General features: G+C 41.8%; 1 protein-coding gene across 3 annotated transcripts in view; it reads left to right on the forward strand.

Moving 5' to 3' along the window:
- LOC126179529 (inter-alpha-trypsin inhibitor heavy chain H4-like) overlaps positions 1-24,237 on the forward strand; it is a 231,645-nt gene that overhangs the window by 178,287 nt on the left and 29,121 nt on the right. For all 3 annotated transcript variants that reach the window (XM_049924614.1, XM_049924615.1, XM_049924616.1), the window contains exons 10-12: positions 2,298-2,570; positions 7,448-7,541; positions 13,776-13,814. In XM_049924614.1, the coding sequence (XP_049780571.1) occupies positions 2,298-2,570; positions 7,448-7,541; positions 13,776-13,814 (406 nt within the window). The remainder of the gene's footprint in view (positions 1-2,297; positions 2,571-7,447; positions 7,542-13,775; positions 13,815-24,237) is intronic.

The following is a 24,237-nucleotide window of genomic DNA, read 5'->3' on the forward strand; positions in this document are numbered from 1 at the left end:
GGTGAGTGCTCAAGGACACAGGAAAAATACTGGGAGAGGAGAGAAAGTCATTAACAAGAAAGGAACAGCTGATGAATGTGTGCATCGATAGTGAGAGAATGGAGACCTTGGAGAAATGAAGAAGAGTTCAGGCTTGGAGGGTGAGAGCCATCTCATCATTAAAGACAAAAGTAAAATACTAAACTATTTCATCTGTGTTAGACAAGAGTGTCTGGGTATCAAATACTGATGCGTTCTCGCATGGGGAAGAGGTAGTAATAGAGACTAGCCTTTTTCATCACTAACTGTAAAGACGCGGCACACCTTAAATATGTTTGCAGTGCTGGGAAGATATCCAGAACTGTAGCTGAAAGTTAACGTTGTGCTAAGGAGGCACAGAATCCAATTGCGTTGAATTAAATAAAAATTATTTTATAGTTCTATTTAGGTGTTTCTTTTGCTGTTACTAGCCTATCCTTTCGGTCCCTTTAAGTATTGTTATGCTTTACTGTCACTAAGCTTGTCCATTTCATCACCTGCCTTCACTTAACAATCCAACGAAAGGGGTCTCTGATCGTTGAGATTGATTGGAGAGGTTAAGAAGACATAGTAGGTTGACAGCATTCGTCTTTTTGGATGTACAGTGGGACTGGTGACAATAATATACAATCTACTGGTTATGGAGAAAGTGAAACAGCTATAGAACCTTTTTCTTTTTTTTTTTTTGGTGATGCCCATGAACGGTGTTTCAAGGGAATGTGGCACTGTTTGAAAATCTTAAAAAAATGCGGAAGATATAGTCAAATTACAAGACCTATTCAGATTGTGAAGTGGGTGTATCACAGGACTCAGATTCTTGATCTTATTTATATTCTTTCCAGTTCAGATATAACAAAACAGTTGGGTTTTCATTCTTATAAAACTGAAACAAACTTTTGACATTCTGTAGTGTCAACTACACCAATTCTTTCTGAAGCTATATCCTGAAACACTGAAGCAAGTTACTCAGCTGCAGTTCTTCTAAGAACCTCTGCTCTCCCTCCCCCCCCCCCCCGCCCCTTTCCTCTCTCTGCACCACTCCTCCCAACAAGACTCAATCCACTCATTATTCCAAGCCACACACTCTATCGAAAATAAGCACCTAGCTTTTATGAAGTCGATGCTGTTTAGTGGTTTCTTTAATTTGATGATATTGTATTCACAACTGGAAGATACCTCTTTGGGTTATATGATATCCATTATCACAGTGATTGTCCAGATATATCTGGAGACATTGCAGAAAAAACCCTCTTCGAAATTTGTCTACATATATGGTTTGAAAGTCGATGCTCAGGCATCAGTCCTCTAAATTTGTATGATAAACTTGTCAAAAACACTCAATAACTAGAATCTAAAGGTTTTTGGATGTTGCTGAGAATAAAAAAATATAATGGAGTCATCTCTAGCTGGGTGAGTATTCTAATTTTGTAATCACAAGTCTGCTGGTTTGCTTCTCAATACTGTTCCATTGTTTTTATTTGGGTTCTATATTTATTATCAAGTTGAAATGCTAACTTACAAATGTTGCTCATAATTTTCTGATTAATGTAATACATTTCATTTTTAATTACTAATTGTACTAAAATATAACATTATATTTAAACTTCGTGCAAGACTGTGAAACATAAAATAGAAAAGAAAATACTTTTTTATTTCCAAAGATTATGAGTAAATATAAATATAATTTTAAGAGAGTAATAAAGGCATATGCATATATTCATTTAACAATATGAAATTTTGTGTTTGTACCAAATTTTAATTTATTAGGAATATTTGTACTTCCACATGATCTGTAATTAAGAATGAAAATTATTATCAGTTTGATTGTAATTACAGAATACTCAAATAAACATTGAAAACTTTGTATCCAATGAGAATTTATCCACCAACCATAGGATTACAAGACTGGATCGCTGTGCACAAACCTTTTAAAAGCTCTGTTAAAATCACCACCAAGTTTTTTTACACATAACACCTGTTATAATGCTTAAAAAGTAATTTCCTTTGAGAATTATTTTAGGAAATTGACGTCAAAGCACTGACCTTACTATACTATAAGTAAAAAGGAAATCAAAGAACACAGTCTTCGTCTTCTTGTAAGACACAACACATTAGGCCTCTGTTCAAGTATATCTGTTCACTTCCACCCTTGTCTTATAACATACATTTCAGTGATACAAGTCGAGGACAGAGGCTAATGCACAACCTAAGTCTGTCATTTCTAGAACTGTCCAACTTCATATGGATTTCTCCTATAGTAATGAGTGTGTGCCTGGCAGGTGGAGGAGGAGTCCTTGACGCAGACCAGGTTCTCGACGCTGTTCCGCGGCAGCGAGCTGGTGGTATGTGGCAGGCTGCAGCCTGCAGCGTCACTGCTGGAGCCCGTGGTCGTGACGGAGGGCCGCCAGCGCCATAAGTCGCCAGCCAAGCTGGAAAACGCCTCCTCTGGAGAGCGCCTCTGGGCCTTCCTCACTGTGCGCCAGCTGCTGGACATGGACGCCGCCACACCCAACCAGACGATCAAGGACAGAGCCAAGGACATCGCTATCAAAGTGAGTGCTCAGAAGAGGGCCTGTATTTAATCTTCATCTGTGTTACTGTGGAGCTGTGATCAACACGAAGGTTGGTTTGAACACTGCAGTGTATTCCTGTACATTTTCCTGTTGGAGAAGGTACGCATTTGCCTTGCTGAAACTTTTGAATTGACTTCCTTTGCCAGACACTGTAACATGGATTCTAAGTGGTGGCACAGCTAGGCGTTTTTTCCTTTAATAAACATGGCCAGAATGTTGTGATAAGCGATGGAACAAAGTTCTCCAACTATTTGGAATCGAATCCCAGAACTGTAGATGATAGAATGGTGCATGGAAAGAACCGCAGGGGGAAATCAAGATATGATTATAAAATGCAGGTCGTTTAATCTGAAGGGTGTAGCAGTTACAGTGAAATGGATGACTTTTAAGTAAGAGGACTGGACAAAGTGTTTAAACCAAAGAGTTTTCTTTTTGAAGTTTTAAAAATATTCCATAAAGTGGTGGATTGGCAAGTGTGCATCTTTCGTTTGAACGAGGAGTTCAACATAACTCATTGTAAAAGCGCCACATACACACCCTGACAGAAAAAGTGAAATATCCATAAGACATGATCGTATGTCAATGTACCTTCAAACACACTACCAGTGTGATTGATTAGAGCTGCAGTTCTCTATGACAGGTAGAATAGCCGCCAGAGGACATTAGAGTTATTCGTCTTTAATGTTATGTTGTTACCAGGACTTGGAGGGTATATAATGGTGCAAACAGCTTCAGATGTTGAATGATCACTATGAAGGACGTGGAGATGCAGCTTATTCATGAGATAAAGCTTTATCAGCACCTGACAGAGTTCGAAATGATCCTCGTAGTGGGACTCCATTCTGTCGCCTAGTCTAATCATGCAATTTCCAGACGTGAAGACGATACGGATGTGACTGTGGGGATGTCAAACTGTGATCCAGGCATACTCATCTTCAACGTTTCAGTTTATACCCCCCCCCCACCCCCACCCCCACCCGCCCCCACCTTACCGTCACAAGGGAGGGGCGGTGTAATATGCGCCAAGCACTTCTAACGATTTAAGATTCTGAAACTGTGAATAAGTAACACACTCACCGCAGCATGCGCCATTCTGTGCCATCCGATACTATTGTTTGTAGTCACAACCAGGAAGTACCATCGTATGCATGTGCTGCCACTAACACAATAACACGAATGACTGGTATAGTGTTGTGTCGTTGCCGACAAGCATGTTCTGCTGAATGTCGTCGCATTATATTCAGCGATGAATCGCTATTCTACACCAAACCTGAAAACCAATGCTGGCAGATATGATCTGGAGAGACCCAGCGGTGTTACTACCAGCGTCATGTTGAGGGCAGCCGTTGGGCATGACTTCAGGTCAGGTCTTGCAGTAATTGATGGAACTTCCTGCATTCACCTGCCTTACATCCCATGCTAGTGTATTGCGCTGCCATTTTTCACAGGACAATGCTCATCTACACCAGTAACATGTCCCACTGAGCTCTCTGTATGATTCTGAAGTGCACTTGTGACCAGCAGTATCCCTGATAGACTGTGTATTCGATCATCTCGGAGGTGAACTCCGTCTCAGTATCAATACCCGGGGTATTAAGGAACAGTTGCAGCACTTGTAGGACAGGGTGACTCACGAGAAAATGAAACGTATATCAGATACCCATCCCAATGGAATCAGTCCATGCACCCAGGCCAGAGAGAGATTGCAACGTCATACTGATAAGTGGGCACTTGCCGCCAAGTTCTTTGTAAATCTGACTCGATTTTGTAATCACAGAAATAACATCAAATACCGTTTCAGTTCGTTTCCGTAGCGCATTCTGTTTCACTTTTTTTGTCGCACAGTGAAATTAATACGTTTCAGCACTGCTCTATAACTATTTGGTGTCGACCTTCTGCATCTCTTGTCTGTGACCAACATCACATCCAGGGCGCTTGTACTTATTTCACTTTGAGCGTTTCCAACGTCTTCGTATTCTAGACGGTACTGCGCGACTAGCACACAATAATAGATCATACTTTTGTAACGTTCTTTTAAAAAACTTATGTGTTTGTTTGCCAATGAATATGAAATGCGTAATGTTTGTGTTATGCAAATGTAATGTGTGATGTCTGGTTGAGCAAATTGTCTGCTTAATTAGTTTTACTGTGTTCCAAAAAACTTAAACAACTTAATCTGGAAATCCAATTCGCAATGCCCATAATGAAATCAATCTCTCTGAAATTTAGGAGATATTTAGGTTTCGTGAGCACCGAGTTCTATGGCCCTGTACAATAAACGACAAAATCCCCTGTCCAAATAAACAATGAAATAAATTTTCCTTAGTTCTAGAGTCGCAATGGATGCAATCTTGGTATTCTGTTCCCTCCACAGTAGACACAGAAAATATTCAATCCTGGCACAGCGAGGTACAATGCCAGCCGTAAGACAGCTTTATACAAATAATATCAGTAGATTGGCTGATAAATGAATAACCTTGTAAATGCTCATTAGACATACTGGCTCAACGCTGTGCAAAGCTACCCGCGTTGAAACTGTTCCAAACATTGAAACTTTCCTGATTCTGATTGAAAAATGATTTCTTTTAGAAAAATATTCATTGGATTTAAATAAACACGACATGGAAGAGGATGAGGTACTGGTGAGCTATGCGAAGACCAAATGCTTCAGTTTGAAAATAGTTTTCAAAATAAAGTTTCACCTTCACAAAATCTGGTATGAAACATTTTACATTAACTTTAGAATCAGTGAACTTCTCAACTGTTCTACAATTCTCACTTACTGTAGTAATTTAAAACACTTGGATTGTTACATGAGAACAGGTCTGACGTCGTTTGACGAATTGTACCAAAGAGTTTTTTTTTTTTTTTTGAAGTTTTAAAAATATTACATAAAGTGGTGGATTGGCAAGTGTGCATCTTTCATTTGAACGAGGAGCTCAACATAACTCACTGGAAAAGCACCACATACACAATTTTACAAGTCGGATATACCTAATCAACCTAGACATTAAATATAATGGAAAATACTTGGTTCCTACATTCAAGTGTCAGTATTGTAAAATTCAGCCATATACACATATCACGTTGTTGCATACTTAAAACTATATACACAAAATTTCATTACCTTCGAAATTTGTTCCAGTTGCTTTCCCTTTGAGTTAACGTATAAATTCAGTACTCTTCTATAATTGCCATGGACACTGGTCAATATTTGTTAACGATCAGTATCACTTCAATTCTTGATAGTCTTATAGACTCAGAATGACACTTTACTCTTTTATAGAAATAACTACGACCTAACATTTACTGACACTGTGTAAGCACAAACAATATCATTCATCACTTCATTTGATAAAAACTGTATTATGCTGCCTCCGTACACCAATAACTAAATTCTCCCAGCTGGCCACTAGCTTCAAGTCTTGCATCCCACGTATAACAGAGTGCAACGGCAACTGCTAGTGCGCTCCGCGCGCTCCTACTTCATTCGATTCTGCCACTCAGGCAACATCTTTGCTTCAGTAGTGTCGAAGATACAATAGACATGGCAACTGTTTCATGTAATTTTTCATGAATTATACTACAAAAATGGGCTTCGGGTACAAGTGTACTTCCCACACAGTGAAACCTTTTATATTAATGACTAACCAAAAGTTGTTACGTTTCGGTGGCTCAGTTTTAACGTGCCACAGTTTCTTCAGAATAATATACAACGAATTACCTTCCCTGATTTGTGGCTGCATTAGAAAAGTGTTTATCTTGTCCACGTATATGTCGAATAATTTCTTCCATACTGATATTTTCAGTTTAAATGCCGTCGAGAATCTAAATGAAACTGAATTTCAGTAGAGTTACAGTGATGTTGATTGCACATCCGCAGAATCTGAGAACAAATTCTTACGCAACTTATTTTAAATTATTAACGACGTTTCCTCGAAGTTCAGATAATTACATTTGTGTCTCTACTTGTGTTTATGACCGTTGGCTAACGTAGTATAACACAGGACACTAGTCTTTTTAATTAAGTTACGAGAATTGTCTTACAATAATGTCCACTATGAATCGAAAGTCAGTATCTTTTCCCTACGTTTTGGATGGTAGGCTACCTCTCATATTTTTCTGTGTAGGTAGAGAAAAATTCTTAAATGTTTTGCTCTTACTAGATTTCTTGCTCTGTTTAGTGGATTACTTATTTGAATATCAATTATTTCTACCTTTCATTTCTCTGTTTTTGAATTTTAATGACAGTGGCAATGGCGGTACAAGAGACTGGGCACTCCATCTGATAGGCTAAACGCGGAGAAAAGGTAGGGCCTTCCCATAATAAGGCGTGACTGCAGTTTCAAGCAGAGGTTCAGGAAAACTTCAAAAGTTGTATGTAGGCGAGCCACACCATACACCAACAACAGCCCTCCCAGCTGTTGTATTATTTTCTCAGATCTTAACACTCCTTTTCGACTTCCTAAAGCTACAGATAAAAAGTGAACTGATATTTAATAGGACACGAGTGGTTACGCAGAAAAGAAACAATTTTCGATTGATAATGCCAATAACGTTTCTTCATAGTGCACGTACTCCAGAAAATGTCGATTAATTGCGCTAACCATCAAGCTCTACTGTAGTGCTGTATTGCTCATTCTTGCACAGTGGTTTCATTGACGGTGCTTAAATGAAATGAACATTCTTCACTTCTTTCCACATCCAATGTTCCTCTTTGCGAAGCCTATGGAATAAGATTGATATGGCATAATGCAGTGTAATCATGGCATGATCGTTCACACCAGAGAAACATGTTGATAAACAACCATATAAATTACCAAGGCCTGGAACGGTGACCCCGTGATGTGTTTCAGTACTCCTTCGTGACTCCTGTGACGTCACTGGTCGTGGTGAAACCTAACGACACATCAGCTGTGGACCTGGAACGCGCTGGTGGAAACCGTGAAGGTAACTATTGCGTATGAACAACGCTTATTCAGTTAAAATAAGCTATTTCCAAGCTTACAGGTACCGTAATAACGTCTATTCCTGTTAGTGCATTATGATTTACCTCTATACACATGGGGAAAATTTTATTACTTTGTTAAAGCGTTTAGATTTTCGTATTATTTCCGTTATTACTACACTCTGTATATATAACATCTTAAACCGAAAAGTAGTTTTATTCTCTCAACTGTGACCATTGTACGACAGCGGATAACTCACCCCGCCATTTTACAAACTGCGAGGCCTAATGCTATGCACAAGGATGTAGCATGCAGGGTTCAAGTTTGTAGCCATGTTAATGGCGGTATCTCAAATTTTGATGAGGGAACTCGTTCTCGATTTGTACACTATGCAGTGGAGCGATAAATGGCTGGTGATATCTCCTGCAGTCCCCCCTTTTTTATGCTCCCCTTTTTTATCCTCCCCCTTTTTTAGGTGTCCTCTCCCTTCATCAGCTCCGCCCCCTTTTGCTCTTTCCTCTCGTCCCCCTTTTTTTTTATTTTCTCCTCATCTGCACGGTAATGTTAGCAACAGGGAAACATCCAAAGATCCAAGAGCCTACAGTATCTTAGTAATGAAAATGCCTACCATTCAAATTACTCATGATGGAACTCGGAGAGTTATCTGGGTAACACTAAGATATGCGCTTTGGTGTAAACTCGGGGAATAGGCCTTTTTCCCAAGGTTACTAGTGCCTTTGCAGTGTCGCTGTCGCCGCACTGACAAGAAGACCTACTTTTAGGGATACAGTTCGATTTTGATCGCCTTTGAATATGTTGCACTGTAGAGCAAAATAGGACATTTTTTTATACGTGCCCATATGGCCATTAAGAGGGTGAAACACCACCTCGAAAAAAAACTGAGTTTATTTCTGGATGAATACCAATGAAACGGTAACAAATACAAAAAGACACTTCAAATAAAATTACTGTCGTTATTTATGAACGTTAGAACGGTGCACCCAGGTTTGTCGAAAAAGTCGTAATCCCCTGTGCAAGGCGTGAAAAATTAGTCAGCATTTTTTGACCTGAACTATTCTGCACTTCACCATTATTCTAAAGATTTACAATAATATTACAACAATAATGTACAAACAATTTCAAATATAAAGTAATTAAATCTGAAAATGTTGCTACTAGAAAACACAAAAAAATACGGCAAATGTAAAAAGAAAACTCAAGTAAGATTAAAAGATAAATAAAATAATATAATAAAAGATTAAAAGATAAATAAAATTAAAAGTGTATATAGAGTATATTTATCGTGAAGTACTTATGAAACAACCCAAAATAATAATTGGCATTAAACCAAAAAATTTATCAATTGTGTGTACATTGATATGGAGATATTTTTAGCTTATTTCTGACAAATGCGTCTTTGGAATACCACAAAATAGTGGGGGGAGGGGAGGGAGCGGGGGAGAAAGGGAATTTTGAAAAAAAAAAACTTTTTCGACAGCTCTAGGTTAGTTGTTGTAACGGACGTTAAAAACGATGGAACTTTCATTCGAAGTTCTTTTATATCTGTTACCGTTTCAACGGCATTCATTCAGAGATATAACTCAATTTTTTCAAGGCGGTGTTTCGCCGTCTCAACAGCCATAAGTCATGCATAAAAAAATTTTCTTTTTTTCCTCTACACTGCAACATAGTCATAGTCAAAATCGAAATGTATCCTTAGGACAGATTCACCTCTAAGTAAGCGAGTTGGACAATTTTCGACTGAAAATTCACAACACCCCGAAAGTTGTGCAGAATGTCATTCCCAAGAATAATATCGAAATCATGTCCTCTTTTCCTAACCACCTTGATGTCAAAGTTATATTTTCATTCATCTCTCTGTATCTTGACACGGGGTGTCTTCAGTTGACCAACAGTTCCTGTACGCAGCTCACTGATGCAGCAGTGTGGCGGCTTTAACGTCTGCTCACGACGAGAGGCTAAAAGTAACAGGCTCACCTGATCACCGTGTCAATGAAAATTTTTACCTGTTCTCCCTTTATGTTGGCTCATATAATCACGTTTACCACAACAGTTAACCCCTGAAAACTAATGGAATTAATTGATTTTAATGGGAGTTGGGAACAGCAGTTACACCACCTCCCTCCCATTTCCGGATCCGTGTCTTCCGTTACCTACATGGCCTCTGTTTCGCCTATCCTGCGAACGGTTACCGTCGACAATACAGTGAGAATAGCAGGACGCACGACTCCGATCAGCCGTATGTCTGGGGTGCTTACGACACCTACAGTTGGTCTGAATACACAACGGGAATCGTTCCCATTACAGTTAGCTTCTTTTCTCGGAAGTCCAGCGCACATAGTCGCTAGTAATAGTGGGAGTGACACTACCTTTTTGTCTTCGCCAACCTACGGATCTATCCCCTTCATGAACACAGCTCTCAGCCCTGCTTCTTCAAGGAGTACATCGATTCATCCTTTGTTCAATCCCGGGACACAAGTAAGACATACAATCGACTGGATGCAGTCGGCAAAAGCTTCAAAGTCTTCTCTGCTCGCGGATGGTAGACAGCATGTCGTGTTAAAAACTCACTCTCTTTTTGTCTTTGCAACAGTTGCATAACCCCTTGGTCAATACATCAAACCTGCAACATTACTCAATTATTCATCTGACTATACTTAGGGTATTGCGTCTCCAGACAACTTTGGATGCACTATATTCAAGTGGAACCAACCAGGCCAAAAACTCTTCCGCCCAAAATTGTGTACGTTTTTGAGAGTGTATCGATATTTTCATAGTCTTTTCTGAAACAGAGGTAAGAAAGTAACAGCAAGAAAACAGTATCAGATTGGAGTACGTTACAAGAGCGGAAATTCCAGCGTATCTGAACGCGTTAGTCTACTTTTCGATTAGATGGAGGCACGTGCTCTGTTTTCAACTATTTCCGCAATTCTAAATTCTTCATGGCAATGTCTGTTAATCTCATTTTGCAACGCTTTAAGCAGATCACTACCACTCACCTCTACAGTGCCTATCAGTTTTGAGCGGGTAGCAGCCACTTCGTCCACTACATTTAGTGGCAAGGCATGCACAGAATAAATTTAGACATAAACTTGAAAATGTGCTACGAGTTCTGTCTTAGCCACGGCAGCTGAAGATGTATCAACTGAAATATATTGTTTTCGTCCCTAAAGACTGTTGAAAACCCATCACCCTGGCTGGCCAGATTGGCAGCAGTGAAGCGGTGCTTCAGCTCCACGTACGATAGTCGTCTCGCCTTCGAGATGACACGATGTGGCGAATCATCAACATGTAGGGTGGCGAGGCGAGGACGACCTGGCCACAAGTGCGCTGGGACTACATCTTGCGACAGACAGCTGCTGGCTGTGTGTGGCGTGGAATGCGCTGTCACGGTAACTGGCTTAATTACGGCGAGCGGCGAACTGACTGCTTGCCGACTCGAGACACAAACTATCGCTCGCTGTCGCCAGAAGATTTCTGATGCTTAACTCACGGCAGATGTGCCACGAAAGTACCGCTTCCCTTACAGAGCGAAGGGTGGGTGATCACACTTCTGACGCCAGTTTTAACAATGTCAGCGTGGCTCATGGCCAGGATAGTCAGGAACTTGGCTATTTGAAGAGTGATTCCGTAATGAAAGATGTTACTGGACTCCAGTGATATATTTTCTTTCATTCTCAATACATATATCCACGCCTAATTTGGCCTGTTAGGCCGTCAGACAGTCAAGGAAGTCATGCAAAGATGTACACTACTGACCATTAAAATTGCTACACCAAGAAGAAATGCAGATGATAAACGAGTATTCATTGAACAAATATATTATACTAGAACTGACATGTGATTACATTTACACGCAATTTAGGTGCATAGATCCTGAGAAATCAGTACCCAGAACAACCACCTCTGGCCGTAATAACGGCCTTGATACGCCTGGGCATTGAGACAAACAGAGCTTGGATGGCGTGTACAGGTACAGCTGCCCATGCAGCTTCAACACAATAAGACAGTTCATCAAGAGTAGTGACTGGCGTATTGTGACGAGCCAGTTGCTCGGCCACCATTGACCAGACGTTTTCAATTGGTGAGATATCTGGAGAATGTGCTGACCAGGCAGCAGTCGAAATTTTCTGTATCCAGAAAGGCCCGTACAGGACCTGCAACATGCGGTCGTGCATTATCCGGCTGAAATGTAGGGTTTCGCAGGGATCGGATGAAGGGTAGAGCCACAGGCCGTAACACATCTGAAATGTAACGTCCACTGATCAAAGTGCCGTCAATGCGAACAAGAGGTGACCGAGACGTGTAACCAATCGCACCCCATACCATCAAGCCGGGTGATACGCCAGTATGGCGATGACGAATACACGCTTCCAATGTGCGTTCATCGGATGCGACCGTCATGATGCTGTAAACAGAACCTAGATTCATCCGAAACAATGCCTTTTTGCCATTCGTGCACCCAGGTTCGTCGTTGAGTACACCTTCGCAGGCGCTCCTGTCTGTGCTGCAGCGTCAAGGGTAACCGCAGCCATGGTCTCCGAGCTGATAGTCCATGCTGCTGCAATCGTCGTCAAACTGTTCGTGCAGATGGTTGTTGTCTTGCAAACGTCCCCATCTGTTGACTCAGGGATCGAGACGTGGCTGCAAGATCCGTTACAACCATACGGATAAGATGCCTGTCATATCGACTGCTAGTGATACGAGGCCGTTGGGATCCAGCACGGCGTTCCGTATTACCCTCCTGAACACACCGCTTCTATATTCTGCTAACAGTCATTGGATGTCGACCAACGCGAGCACAATGTCGCGATACGATAAACCGCAGTTGCGATAGGCTACAATCCGACCTTTATAAGAGTCGGAAACGTGATGGAACGCATTTCTCCTCCTTACACGAGGCATCACAACAACGTTTCACCAAGCAACGCCGGGTCAACTGCTGTTTGTGTATGAGAAATCGGTTGGAAACTTTCCCCATGTCAGCACGTTGTAGATGTCGCCACAGGCGCCAACCTTGTGTGAATTCTCTGAAAAGCTAATCATTTGCACATCACAGCATATTCTTCCTGTCGGTTAAATTTCGCGGTTGTAGCACGTCATCTTCGTGGTGTAGCAATTTTAATGGCCAGTAGTTTGTGTTTGTGTCGGAAAGCATCCGAAAAAATAAGAAGAGAAAGGACGCTGTTCAAGCCATAGATAGCTCAAAGGCAGTGAAAGGGAGAGCATCTCATCTGCGTCCGATGGTCCAACAACGGCCAGCACCGAGCACATTTCTCTCCCACCTTCCCTATTAGCTACTCATAGCAGTGCCTAGTGGATTTTTTGACACATTCCACAGGAACAAAAAACCCTGTTGAGGCGGTGATCCTACTCGACACGAAGGCCTCAAAGAATGTACTCTGCAGAGATTCATTTAAGTAAAAAAGGCGGAAATATTGAATGTATGTTACATATTCTCGAACGGCTGGACGACCATGAAGGTATCAGAATGTCTCATAAACATTTCAGAAACATTTATTCGGCCTGTCTTGCCCCCTCTTACAAGGGGTGCTTCTACAAAAAGGTTTGACATGAAAATCACGTGTCTGTGGCCTGCGCGTGAAGTTACAAGCACTCGTTTTATTTTGATCACTGGAACCCTCAGGACTATCCCGACAGCCTTAACTTTGGACTTTATTTTGCTAACCCGTACGTACAAGTGGTTTGTTTAGCCATTCTGTTGAAATTCAAGCAAAAATATTGGAACCTGAGGAAATTTTCGGCATCCCCAGCTTCCCCAGTATCTAAGGGTATGCATTTCAGAAAATTCCACTGAGCAAAAATATGAGTTGTGAAACTTTTGATGTAACTATAATTCGATACCAGTTTCACATAGCTATCCGTCACTCTACATTCTAGTATTCATGGCGTTGCACACGAAATGTCGTGGGAAATTAAATCTGTCATATGACGTGATCATTACCTGTCACTTGTGATGAACTTATTGAGTTATCTGAGCATGACTTACGTCCCAACTCACAGTTTAATTCAGACAATACCTCGCCGATGATATTCAGATTTAATGATCAGCCACGTAATTTTAATGTATTAGATTTTGTAAGATATTGCTGGTGTTTCAGGCATGTCATCAGTTGTAGTAGATGTTCATTTTTGGCTGTACTCTAAGATTTCGTATCTCTGGAACTAATTTTGTTTCCTGTCTGTTTTGCAGACTACTTCGCATCAGGAGCGCCAGTATTGTTGTTGGCAGGTGAGATATTGCATCCTTTCATTATGTTGCACCGCACTGCAAGCTCAGAAAGTGGTGGCCTTTTTTTTTTTTTCAACTATAGCTTGTTCACAGGTGAAATACCCATTAACAACGGGGAATTTCAATGTCAGTAAGAAACTCTAAGATTTTCGGGTGACAAGGTGAGAAATTTGACTCGTATGCTGAAGTAACTGGAGATAAATGCCCAAGCAGACATTCTGACTGGTATTTTTTCAGAGTTTCTCGTAAGTACACAAATGCCGGAGTGGTTGTTTCAGCGGCTACCGTTGACGCCTCGTCCAGATAAGTTACTGATCAGTCTCTAACGGTCTAGATATCGGCCAAATGTAAACTTCTAGCCTTCCCCTTCCTTGTACTACCATTTACCAAAAACGGTTAAAGGAAGATATTAGTTAGGTTTCTCTTTATTCGTCATTTGTAGTAGCTCCACAAACAATCAACTGAGCTGATGAAGTAATTTATTACTTTCCTCTTACTTATGTTCACAGTCCTGCAGTATTTTAGAAATAATATATTTCGGCTGGATTGTCATAAAATGTATTTGTTATTTACGATCGCAGTTTCGGCTATTGTGCCATTCACAATATATAAAATACTAGTTCAGTTTTAGAAATACCTACATTATCATTTTCAGTTTCATGCTACATCCGATTACATTCAAGGAAAAAATCGCAACACCAAAAAATATTTAATCTATAGTAATGAAATTTCGGTAATACATTTGTCTAGGTAAAATATTTAAATGCAGGTTAATGTAAGCGCGAGATAAGCCACTGCAAAGGTGAAACGCTGGTACATTAATAACCGATGTAGCCTTCAAAATGTTGAATGCAATCATGCAAACGTGCACACACTGCTTTGTACAGGTGCCGGATGACAGTTTGTGGAATTGAGTTCTATGCCTGTTGCGCTTGATCAATACAGGAACGGTTAACGCTGTTTGTGTACGACGCTAGAACTATCTGATGACGTCCCATACATGCTCGATTGGAGACAGGTCTGGTAATCGAGCAGGCCAAGGCAACAAAAAAAAAAAAATGTTCAAATGTGTGTGAAGTCCTATGGAACTAAACTGTTGAGGTCATCGGTCCCTAAGCTTACACACTACTTACTTAAGCTAAATACGAGTACAACACACACACCCAAGACATGCCCGCAGGAGGACTCCGACGGTGGGGGGAGGGGGGGGCGAGAGGGGAGCCGCGCAAACGGTGACAATGACAAGGCCCAAGGCTCTCTGTAGAGCATGTTGGGTTACAACAGCGGAATAGGGGCGAGCGTTATCCTGTTGGAAAATACACCCATAACTGTTGCTCATGAATGGTAGCACAACAGGTCGAATCATCAGACTGACGTACAGTTTTGCAGACACGGTATGTGGGATAACCACTTGAGTGCTCCTGCTGTCATACGAAATCGCACGCCAGACCATAACTCCAGGTGTACGTCCAGTATGTCTAACACGTAGACAGGCTGGCAGCAGGCTGTCAACTGGCCTCCTAAACAACGCACAGCCACCACTTAGTCACCGAGGCAGAACTAGTTTTCATCAGAGAACACAACAGACATCCCCCCCCCCTTTGCCCTCCAATGAGCTCTCGCTTGACACCACTTAAGTCGCAAATGGCGCTGGTTTGGGGTCAGTGGAACGCGCGCGCAGGGCTCGGACCTGTTCTTGAAGTAACCGATTGGTAACAGTTCGTTGTGTCACTGTGTGGTGCCAACAGCCGCTCCTATTGGTGCTGCAGATGCAGAACGATGGGCCAGAGCCGTACGCCGAACACGATGTGTACCCTGTCGGTACTGCTACGTGAGCTTCCGAAGTTCGGTCTTCTTGCGACTGTACATTCTAGTGACCACGGCTGCTTGCAGTCATGTACAGTGATTACATTCCAGCCACGTCTTTCTGAGAACAGTGCAGAAGGAACACTCAGTTTGTCGTAGCCCTTTTGCACGACCTCTTTCAAACTGGGTGAAGTACCTTCACTCTCATCCGATTGGCGTATAATTTGAGTAGACACATTTCAGATTTAGAAACATGCCTACCAAATTCCGTTTGTGTCGCACAACTCTTCTTGTAGTCACGATTTGTTTTCCGTCAGTGTACATACTCGTACATGACGAGGAACCACGTTGGCCGCGTGGAGTGGCCGCATGGTTTGAGGCACCATGTCACGGAGTTCGAGTCCTCCCTCATGCATGGGTGTATGTGTGTTGTTCTTAGCATAAGTAAGTTTAAGTAGAATGTAAGTGTAGGGACCGATGACCTCAGCAGTTTGGTAGCTTAGCACTTCACACACATCTGAATATTTTTTTTTTTTTTTTTTTTTTAACAGCGTTGTGCTACCCTTCTCTACGTATTACAAAGTCCAGCACTTCATCGCGCTGCTGAAAATGGTTTTTAAAATTTTAAAATTTAAATTCAAAATTTCATTTGTCCTTTACAATTTTGTAAGAACAGAGTGTATCCCTAAAACTGAATTGATCATTTAGTAGTTTATTACAACTGTCACTTGAAAACTGCACTCAAGCGTAAATCGTGATTTTAAATAAATAACTGCATTTAATAACAGTCAGCGGGAATCTTCATGCCTAAAAAAAAATTATTTCATGTTCCATTCTATTTCCATTTCGTCTCTCTTGTGCAAGAATGATGAAGACTTGTTGAACAGGATCGACTAACTGCATGTTCATTGGCATTTTACGCGAAACTGCACCAGCACAATATTCGTATTTTCGAAAATATTACCGAAAGAACGCCTACAGGAGGTCTCTCCCGTGGAAGTGACGTTATTTACTTTGTTGCAGCTTGTGTACAAGAGTGCAGGAATCTATCATTCTCCGTTTATTGTTACGTTAGATGCGGTACATGCTGTATAGTCTGATAAGCAAATGATGATAGTGCTGCATACGACATCGTACATAGTGGTAAGGAGAGGTGGGCTGCAAAGTGGATCGTCGTAGGAAACTTGGAAAGAAGCAGAAATAATTAGCGAACAAGTCCGCATAGAAAACAGAAGATTTACGTAACTTTTATTTCTCGAAGTGTACGAAGATTCATTACAAAAAAACCAAGCGAGATGGCGCAGTGGCTAGCACACTGGACTCACATTCGGGAGGACGACGGTTATATCCCGCGTCCGGCCGTCCTGATTTAGGTTTTCCGTGATTTCCCTAAATCGCTCCAGGTAAATGCCGGGATGGTCCCTTTGAAAGGGCACGGCCGACTTCCTTCCCCGTCCTTCCCTAATCAAATGAGACCGATGACCTCGCTGTCTGGTCTCCTCCCCCAAACAACCCAATCCCAACCCAACCCCAATACAAAAATTGCAGTAAGAAATAAAGTCCAGCTCTCAATGTCAATAAGGATGAAGCTCTCTGTGCTAGTGCCCGAAGTGGAGTTGGAGCCGGAACAGTATCAGCATAGCATCACGTAGCGAAGAGCCTCTAAGCACGAGTGGGCTGCTGCTGGCCGTGTTACATCGAGACGGCAGAGGGCACTCGTGGTACGGAGTCGCTGGAGGCGTAGGACACCAGGTCACCAGCTCCCACTCGATCGCTGTCGGTGTCTGATGGAAACTTGCAATTCTGTCGGCAATTTTTGACGCCCATAATAGGCTGGTATAGATATGTGATACCACAGAAAGCTTCCAGAATCCGTCAATGAACTTCGATTTCTATCGTTTCAGCTAATCTCATCAGCATCCTCGCTGTGAATCTTCTTAAGAGTACTCATGTAGTACGCGACTCGTGGTCCTTATACTGTAACTGCAGTGTGCCCTTTTTAATGGTCATTTCTCGAAGTCTATCAAACAGACTGGGAAGTCTTTTGAAACTACTCTTCAATAACTCCCATCGATACATTACACTATAAAAACGGACACTGTGAAAAAATGCAGTTAATAAAGAAATAATGTTTATGCAACCACGTGTTACTATAAAGAAATAATGTTTATGGAACCACGTGTTACTAATGCTTAAGAAACAATCAGCTGGCGCATCTCGCCAGCTCTTACAAAGTGTGCTCCTGCTACATGGTCTGAGCTCCAATTAATGTGGCCCTACTCTGTGGCTTGAAGAGTTAGAAGCACTCGCTTTCTCTTGGTCATCGGAACCATCCGGCGTGACTTCCGACATTATTTTGATATCCTATTTGTATCTGCCTCGTGGTGACTGGGTGTTGTGTGATGTCCTTAGGTTAGTTAGGTTTAAGTAGTTCTAAGTTCTAGGGGACTCATGACCATAGATGTTAAGTCCCATAGTGCTCAGAGCCATTTGAACCATCCTATTTGTATACGTCATATGTTGAGTGACTTCTTCTAATATCAACAAGTTTTCCAGTCCAATAACTGATTTTTCATTGTCTTAGCTTCCCCAGTGACCCACTACAAACAGCAATAGTAGCGCATTTCGTTAATCGCCACTCAGCAACCACATCAGTCGTGAAGCTGTTGTTGTAATTATCACTCAATACCAGTTTCACATAGCTATCTGTCACTCTAAATTCTTTTATTTCACGGTGTTGCAGACGAAACACTCTGCAAAGTTAAATCTGTTTTGTGACGTGACCCTTACCTGTCGCTGCCAATGAACTTAGGGACTTATCCAAGCCCACCTTACGTCCCAGCTCCTAGTTCCGTTCAGACAATACTTCACGCATGAATCCAGATTTAACGAACTTAAATGTAATTTTACTAGTTTGTACCTCGTAAAATTTTACTGCTGTTCCAGAAACATCTTAAATTACACTATATGTTCTTTATTCATTGTATTCTGTAAATGACGATTAAAAACTTTCCTATGCCGCAGCGAATATGCAAGGTAGCGCGATCCCGATGCGAGTATATAAGCACCGACATGTACGCAAGAGAGTAATGTGCCGTTCATGTCCTTCCGAAGTGCGTCCGGTAACGTGAGCTACAGGGCCAACGTGCTGTTATTCTTCCCTTGACCGCCGAAGGACAAACTCTGGCTGACATGGTGCAAATGGCTCTGAGCACTATGGGACTCAACTGCTGAGGTCATTAGTTCCCTAGAACTTAGAACTAGTTAAACCTAACTAACCTAAGGACATCACACACATCCATGCCCGAGGCAGGATTCGAACCTGCGACCGTAGCGGTCTCGCGGTTCCAGACTGCAGCGCCAGAACCGCGCGGCCACTTCGGCCGGCTGGCTGACATGCATCGGAGAACGTTGAATGTGTATGGAGGGGCATGTCTGTTTGAAACCACCTTCGTTGAACGCTGTGTGACAACGCACGTCGCAAATGCCGCAAGAGGGGGTTACACCAACTCAAGAGGAAGTCACTCGTGCACTCGGACTATATGCCTCTCCCTACGCGATTATCACGCCTCTAGTCTCTTAAAAAAGCCTTCTCGACAATTCCCGTCTGACGAGGATTTGCAGAAGGCAGTTACGGACTTCTTCACATAGCATGATAGGATGTGTTTACCGAACGGGTATCTTCAATCTGGTGCACCGGTTGGATGACTGCATCAATGCGCACCGCGATTGCCTGATCGGCATACCGAGTTTGAACTGTACGACTTTCGAACGGAAACATTTTGATCGCCCCTTATATGATTTCGTATCTCTATCCTACCAACAGATAAACGACAGATCTAATTTTGTTTCCCGGATGTTTTGCAGGCTACTTCCCACCTTTAGCGCTGCCCTCATTGGGCGCACGTGAACTATTACAGCGTTTCATTCTGTTGCGCAGCACTCTCGCTCAGAAACTAATGAAATAGTTGTAGTCTTGTCCACTACGGTGCGTACAGATGATTTACCCATTGACTACAGTGGGTTTATCGGCCGAGGAGGAATATGCTTAATTTGCCTCTTGTTCTCGAACTGCAGAAGGCAAATGACCATGCTGACATTCTCATTAGGTTTTTCATAGTGGTGGCGGAGCAGTCCTTTCGACAGGTTACTTCGCTTCCTTTCCCTGACCTCGTCCAGGTGTATAGGTGGTCAGTCACTAAAGATCTAGACGTCGACGAGACGTTAGCCTCTAGCTTCCATACCTATTATGCATATGAAATATGTAAACATGTCTGACATGACGACGATGTTTTAAGATGAATGAATATGCATTGACGCAATTCAGACAGGTCGGAAGCGGTATGTCTTTTAAAAATTTATTCGCTTTTACAACATTCGAAAAATGATGTACCTAACGGTAGTCTCACATTTAAGTGGAAACAATTTAGTTGGTATATCACAGTCCGGATTCTAGACGGGTTTCTCGACTGAGAATGCTATTTGCTCATTCACCCACCAAATATTACAAGCTTTAAATAATAAAATATCTCCAGGGGGTATTTTTTGTGAAAATTCTAAGATTTTTTGTGAATCTTTTTACAATCATAGAAAAACTTAAGTTTTATGGAACTGATGGCCTTGCAGGCATCTGTTTTCAATCATACTTAAGAAGTAGGAAGCAAAAAATTGTGCTGAATAATTCAAACAATGTTGGAAAAGTAGAAAATTTTAGTGAGTGGGGATAAATCGCAAAGGGAGTCAATCTTGGATCCACTCCTATTCCTTATATGTGAATGACCATCTACCTAACATTCAACAAGGAGAATCGATGCTTTTTGCAGACGATACTACTATTGTAATAAGTCCCATTACAAAGTAGGCAACAAAACAGATCGTTGATGATATTTTCTAATGAACTGTTAAGTAGTTCTCTGAAAAACAACTGTCCCTTAATTGAGAAAACACACTATATGCAGTTCTGTACATCAAATAGTCATACCAACGACTGATGGAGCACGTGAAGAGAAGGTAATAAATAAGGTAGATTGCTGCAAAGTTTTGGTTGTACATATTGACGAAAACTTAAACTGGAAGAGGCATTCTACTGAGCTTCTCAAACAATTAAGTTCAGCTGATTTTGCTCTGAACATAATTGCTAGTCTTGGAAACAAACCAATCAGCCTCATGACACATTTTGGATATTTCTACTTAATACGTCCTATAGAATAATTTTCTCGGGTAACTCATCACTTAGAAAGTACTGATTGCACAAAAGATCCTATCAGAGTAATGAAATTTGCCGTAAATAATCCATCAAAGTTTGAGAAGAGCTGTCATGTCTACACAGTTACGACACTAGAAGTAAAAGTTACTTTCAACACCCATTAATCAAGCTGCCAGTGAACGACAAAAGAGTCCAATAGGCAAAAACAAAAATTTTTGATCAGCTGCCCAATAATATAAAATGTTTGACAGTTAGCTAAGCAAGTCTGAAATCTAATCTGAAATAATTTCTCCTGGACAACTCCTTCTATTCCATGGACGACTTTCTATTTAAAAACCAGTGACACGATAATTAATAAAATAAAAAGCAACTAATTTTTAAGTGTGCTTGCATGAGTAGTGCTAAAAAGTATTGTGTTTATTAATGTTAACATTAAACAAGTACACACCTCCTGTAAACTGATTCGTTCCAAGGGAAAAGAACCGTTCATGATCTATCGAGAAGGTAATTAATTAACAAATTTTTGAGAACGTAAGGTATCCCTAAAACTGAATTTATGTTTTAGTAATTTACCTAGTCACAGTTTGTAGTCTTCCGAGCTAGTGTGATAGTGATATCTTTTTTCAGACTTCGTAGCTACATCTACATCTACATCCATACTCCGCAAGCCACCTGACGGTGTGTGGCGGAGGGTACCTTCAGTACCTCTATCGGTTCTCCCTTCTATTCCAGTCTCGTATTGTTCGTGGAAAGAAGGATTGTCGGTATGCCTCTGTGTGGGCTCTAATCTCTCTGATTTTATCCTCATGGTCTCTTCGCGAGATATACGTAGGAGGGAGCAACATACTGCTTGACTCTTCGGTGAAGGTATGTTCTCGAAACTTTGACAAAAGCCCGTACCGAGCTACTGAGCGTCTCTCCTGCAGAGTCTTCCACTGGAGTTTATCTATCATCTCCGTAACGCTTTCGCGATTACTAAATGATCCTGTAACGAAGCGCGCTGCTCTCCGTTGGATCTTCTCTATGTCTTGTATCAACCCTATCTGGTACGGATCCCACACTGCTGAGCAGTATTCAAGCAGTGGGCGAACAAGCGTACTGTAACCTACTTCCTTTGTTTTCGGATTGCATTTCCTTAGGATTCTTCCAATGAATCTCAGTCTGGCATCTGCTTTACCGACAATCAACAATATATGATCATTCCATTTTAAATCACTCCTAATGCGTACTCCCAGATAATTTATGGTATTAACTGCTTCCAGTTGCTGACCTGCTATTTTGTAGCTAAATGATAAAGGATCTATCTTTCTGTGTATTCGCAGCACATTACACTTGTCTACATTGAGATTCAGTTGCCATTCCCTGCACCATGCGTCAATTCGCTGCAGATCCTCCTGCATTTCAGCTCCGCTTGGATGTTCAAGTAAGCTTTGTGCAGATTCGCCTTACATCACGGAAGTCTCTCACTCACACAAGGAGAGCGGCAGTGTATTAAAACCTATTGCTTCCGCAGTCGATTCTCTCTCCTAACCAACTTGAGTGTTATCAAAGAGGTCCTGTATAAACTCCAAAAACTGTTAACAATTCTCTTTGTAAATAGAATGTAAAGAAACATTCGCAATCATTCTCCTCTAGCAAATAATCTGGAATAAGTTCCTGCAAAAGCTGCAGATTAGGAAAACCTCGAAGCTCCCTCAGTGGTTAATTAAAATCAAACTCAAATTACCCTGACACTGTATTATATTAACATTAAGAAGTTCAGAACTAATTAAAATGAACCTCTGTGATGGCAGAGACCTTTACAAGTCTCAAACATCTGTGGTGTATACATGCAGACTGAGTCCGCAGCTCGTGGTCGTGCGGTAGCGTTCTCGCTTCCCGCGCCCGGGTTCCCGGGGTCGGTTCCCGGCGGGGTCAGGGTTCTTCTCTGCCTCGTGATGACTGGGTGTTGTGTGATGTCCATAAGTTAGTTAGGTTTAAGTAGTTCTAAGTTCTAGGGGACTGATGACCATAGATGTTAAGTCCCATAGTGCTCAGAGCCATGCAGACTGAAGCGACCAATAAAAATTTTTACCAAGTCCAGGATTTTAACCCAGGTCTCCTGCTCACTATCCAGATGCGCTAAACACTACGAACTGAAGTTTAAGATCGCTGTTTATTGCATACCTCTCTAAACGCGTGACGTATACTGATCAAGGGTGTGACACAGACTAACTACACCGCTGTGAGTTGTCAAAATGAAAGTTCGCATAACAGTTTTATAACTCTTTGCTCGCATTAATTTCGTGGACAATGCATGCGCGTCTCTGAATCGCGACTGCCTTCAGCTTGCAGTGACTGGTGGCCAGACATACGCGGCCCAGCTCATGAAACACAGTTAAGACATCCTCTTCTGTAGTAACTTATACATATAAAATACTAACAATGAACGCAATGCATGTGTAGTTCCCTCAGTAATGCCAACACCAATAAACGAGATGTACGTTCAGTCGGCTACACTGAGAAGCTGGTGTCTGCATAAATCTGGGACACTGCAAGCTTTACTTGAGAATGACACTCCATAGGTCGGCTGGAGTGGCCGAGCGGTTCTAGGCGCTACAGTCTGGAACCGCGCGACCGCTGCGATCGCAGGTTCGAATCCTGCCTAGGGCCTGGATGTGTGTGATGTCCTTAGGTTAGATAGGTTTAAGTAGTTCTAAGTTCTTGGGGAGTGATGACATCAGAAGTTAAGTCCCATAGTGCTAAGAGCCATTTGAGTAGTGGGACAAGTGGGGTGCGGCCCCACTGCATTGTTGCCAAATTTACTCAAGATAGCGGCGATGATGTCATCCAAGATGGCAGCATGTAGACTTGGCAACAGCACATGACGTCATCCAAGATGGGGATTTTGGCGGGAAAATAGGTCAATTGTGCTATGTCCACTAACCTAACCACCAGAAAAAATGGCAGGAATTTTGAATTTTGGTGGGAAAAGTTTGTAGAAAAACAAGTGAGCAGGCAAGGAAGAAGAAGAGAGAGTAACACATTTGTGTTGAGGGGAAGCGATCGCCGAATTCGTGGAACAGTTTTGAGAGGGACTTCCGTCCGTTGATGTAGAAAGGCTGATTACCACTGAGTGTGGCATGTGTAGAAAGAAAGAGCAGGTTTACAGTGCATCCTTAGGAATGGAGAGAACTGGGACATGTAGTGGGTATTGTAAAGTTAATGTGGCTTGTATTGTGTATGGTTTGTATACAATGGATTGTAAAGTTAATATTGCTTATGTTATGGGATGAGTAGAGAGGATGACCGTGTGTGTGTGTGTGTGTGTGTGTGTGTGTGTGTGTGTGTGCGTGTGTGTGTGTTGAGGGGTCTGTGGAGGTAATTTAGCGATCTCTGTAAAAGTAAGCACAGGAAGCCTCAGAAAGAAAG

This window comes from Schistocerca cancellata, chromosome 1 (assembly GCF_023864275.1).
Source record: "Schistocerca cancellata isolate TAMUIC-IGC-003103 chromosome 1, iqSchCanc2.1, whole genome shotgun sequence".
NCBI classification, from domain to species: domain Eukaryota; kingdom Metazoa; phylum Arthropoda; class Insecta; order Orthoptera; family Acrididae; genus Schistocerca; species Schistocerca cancellata.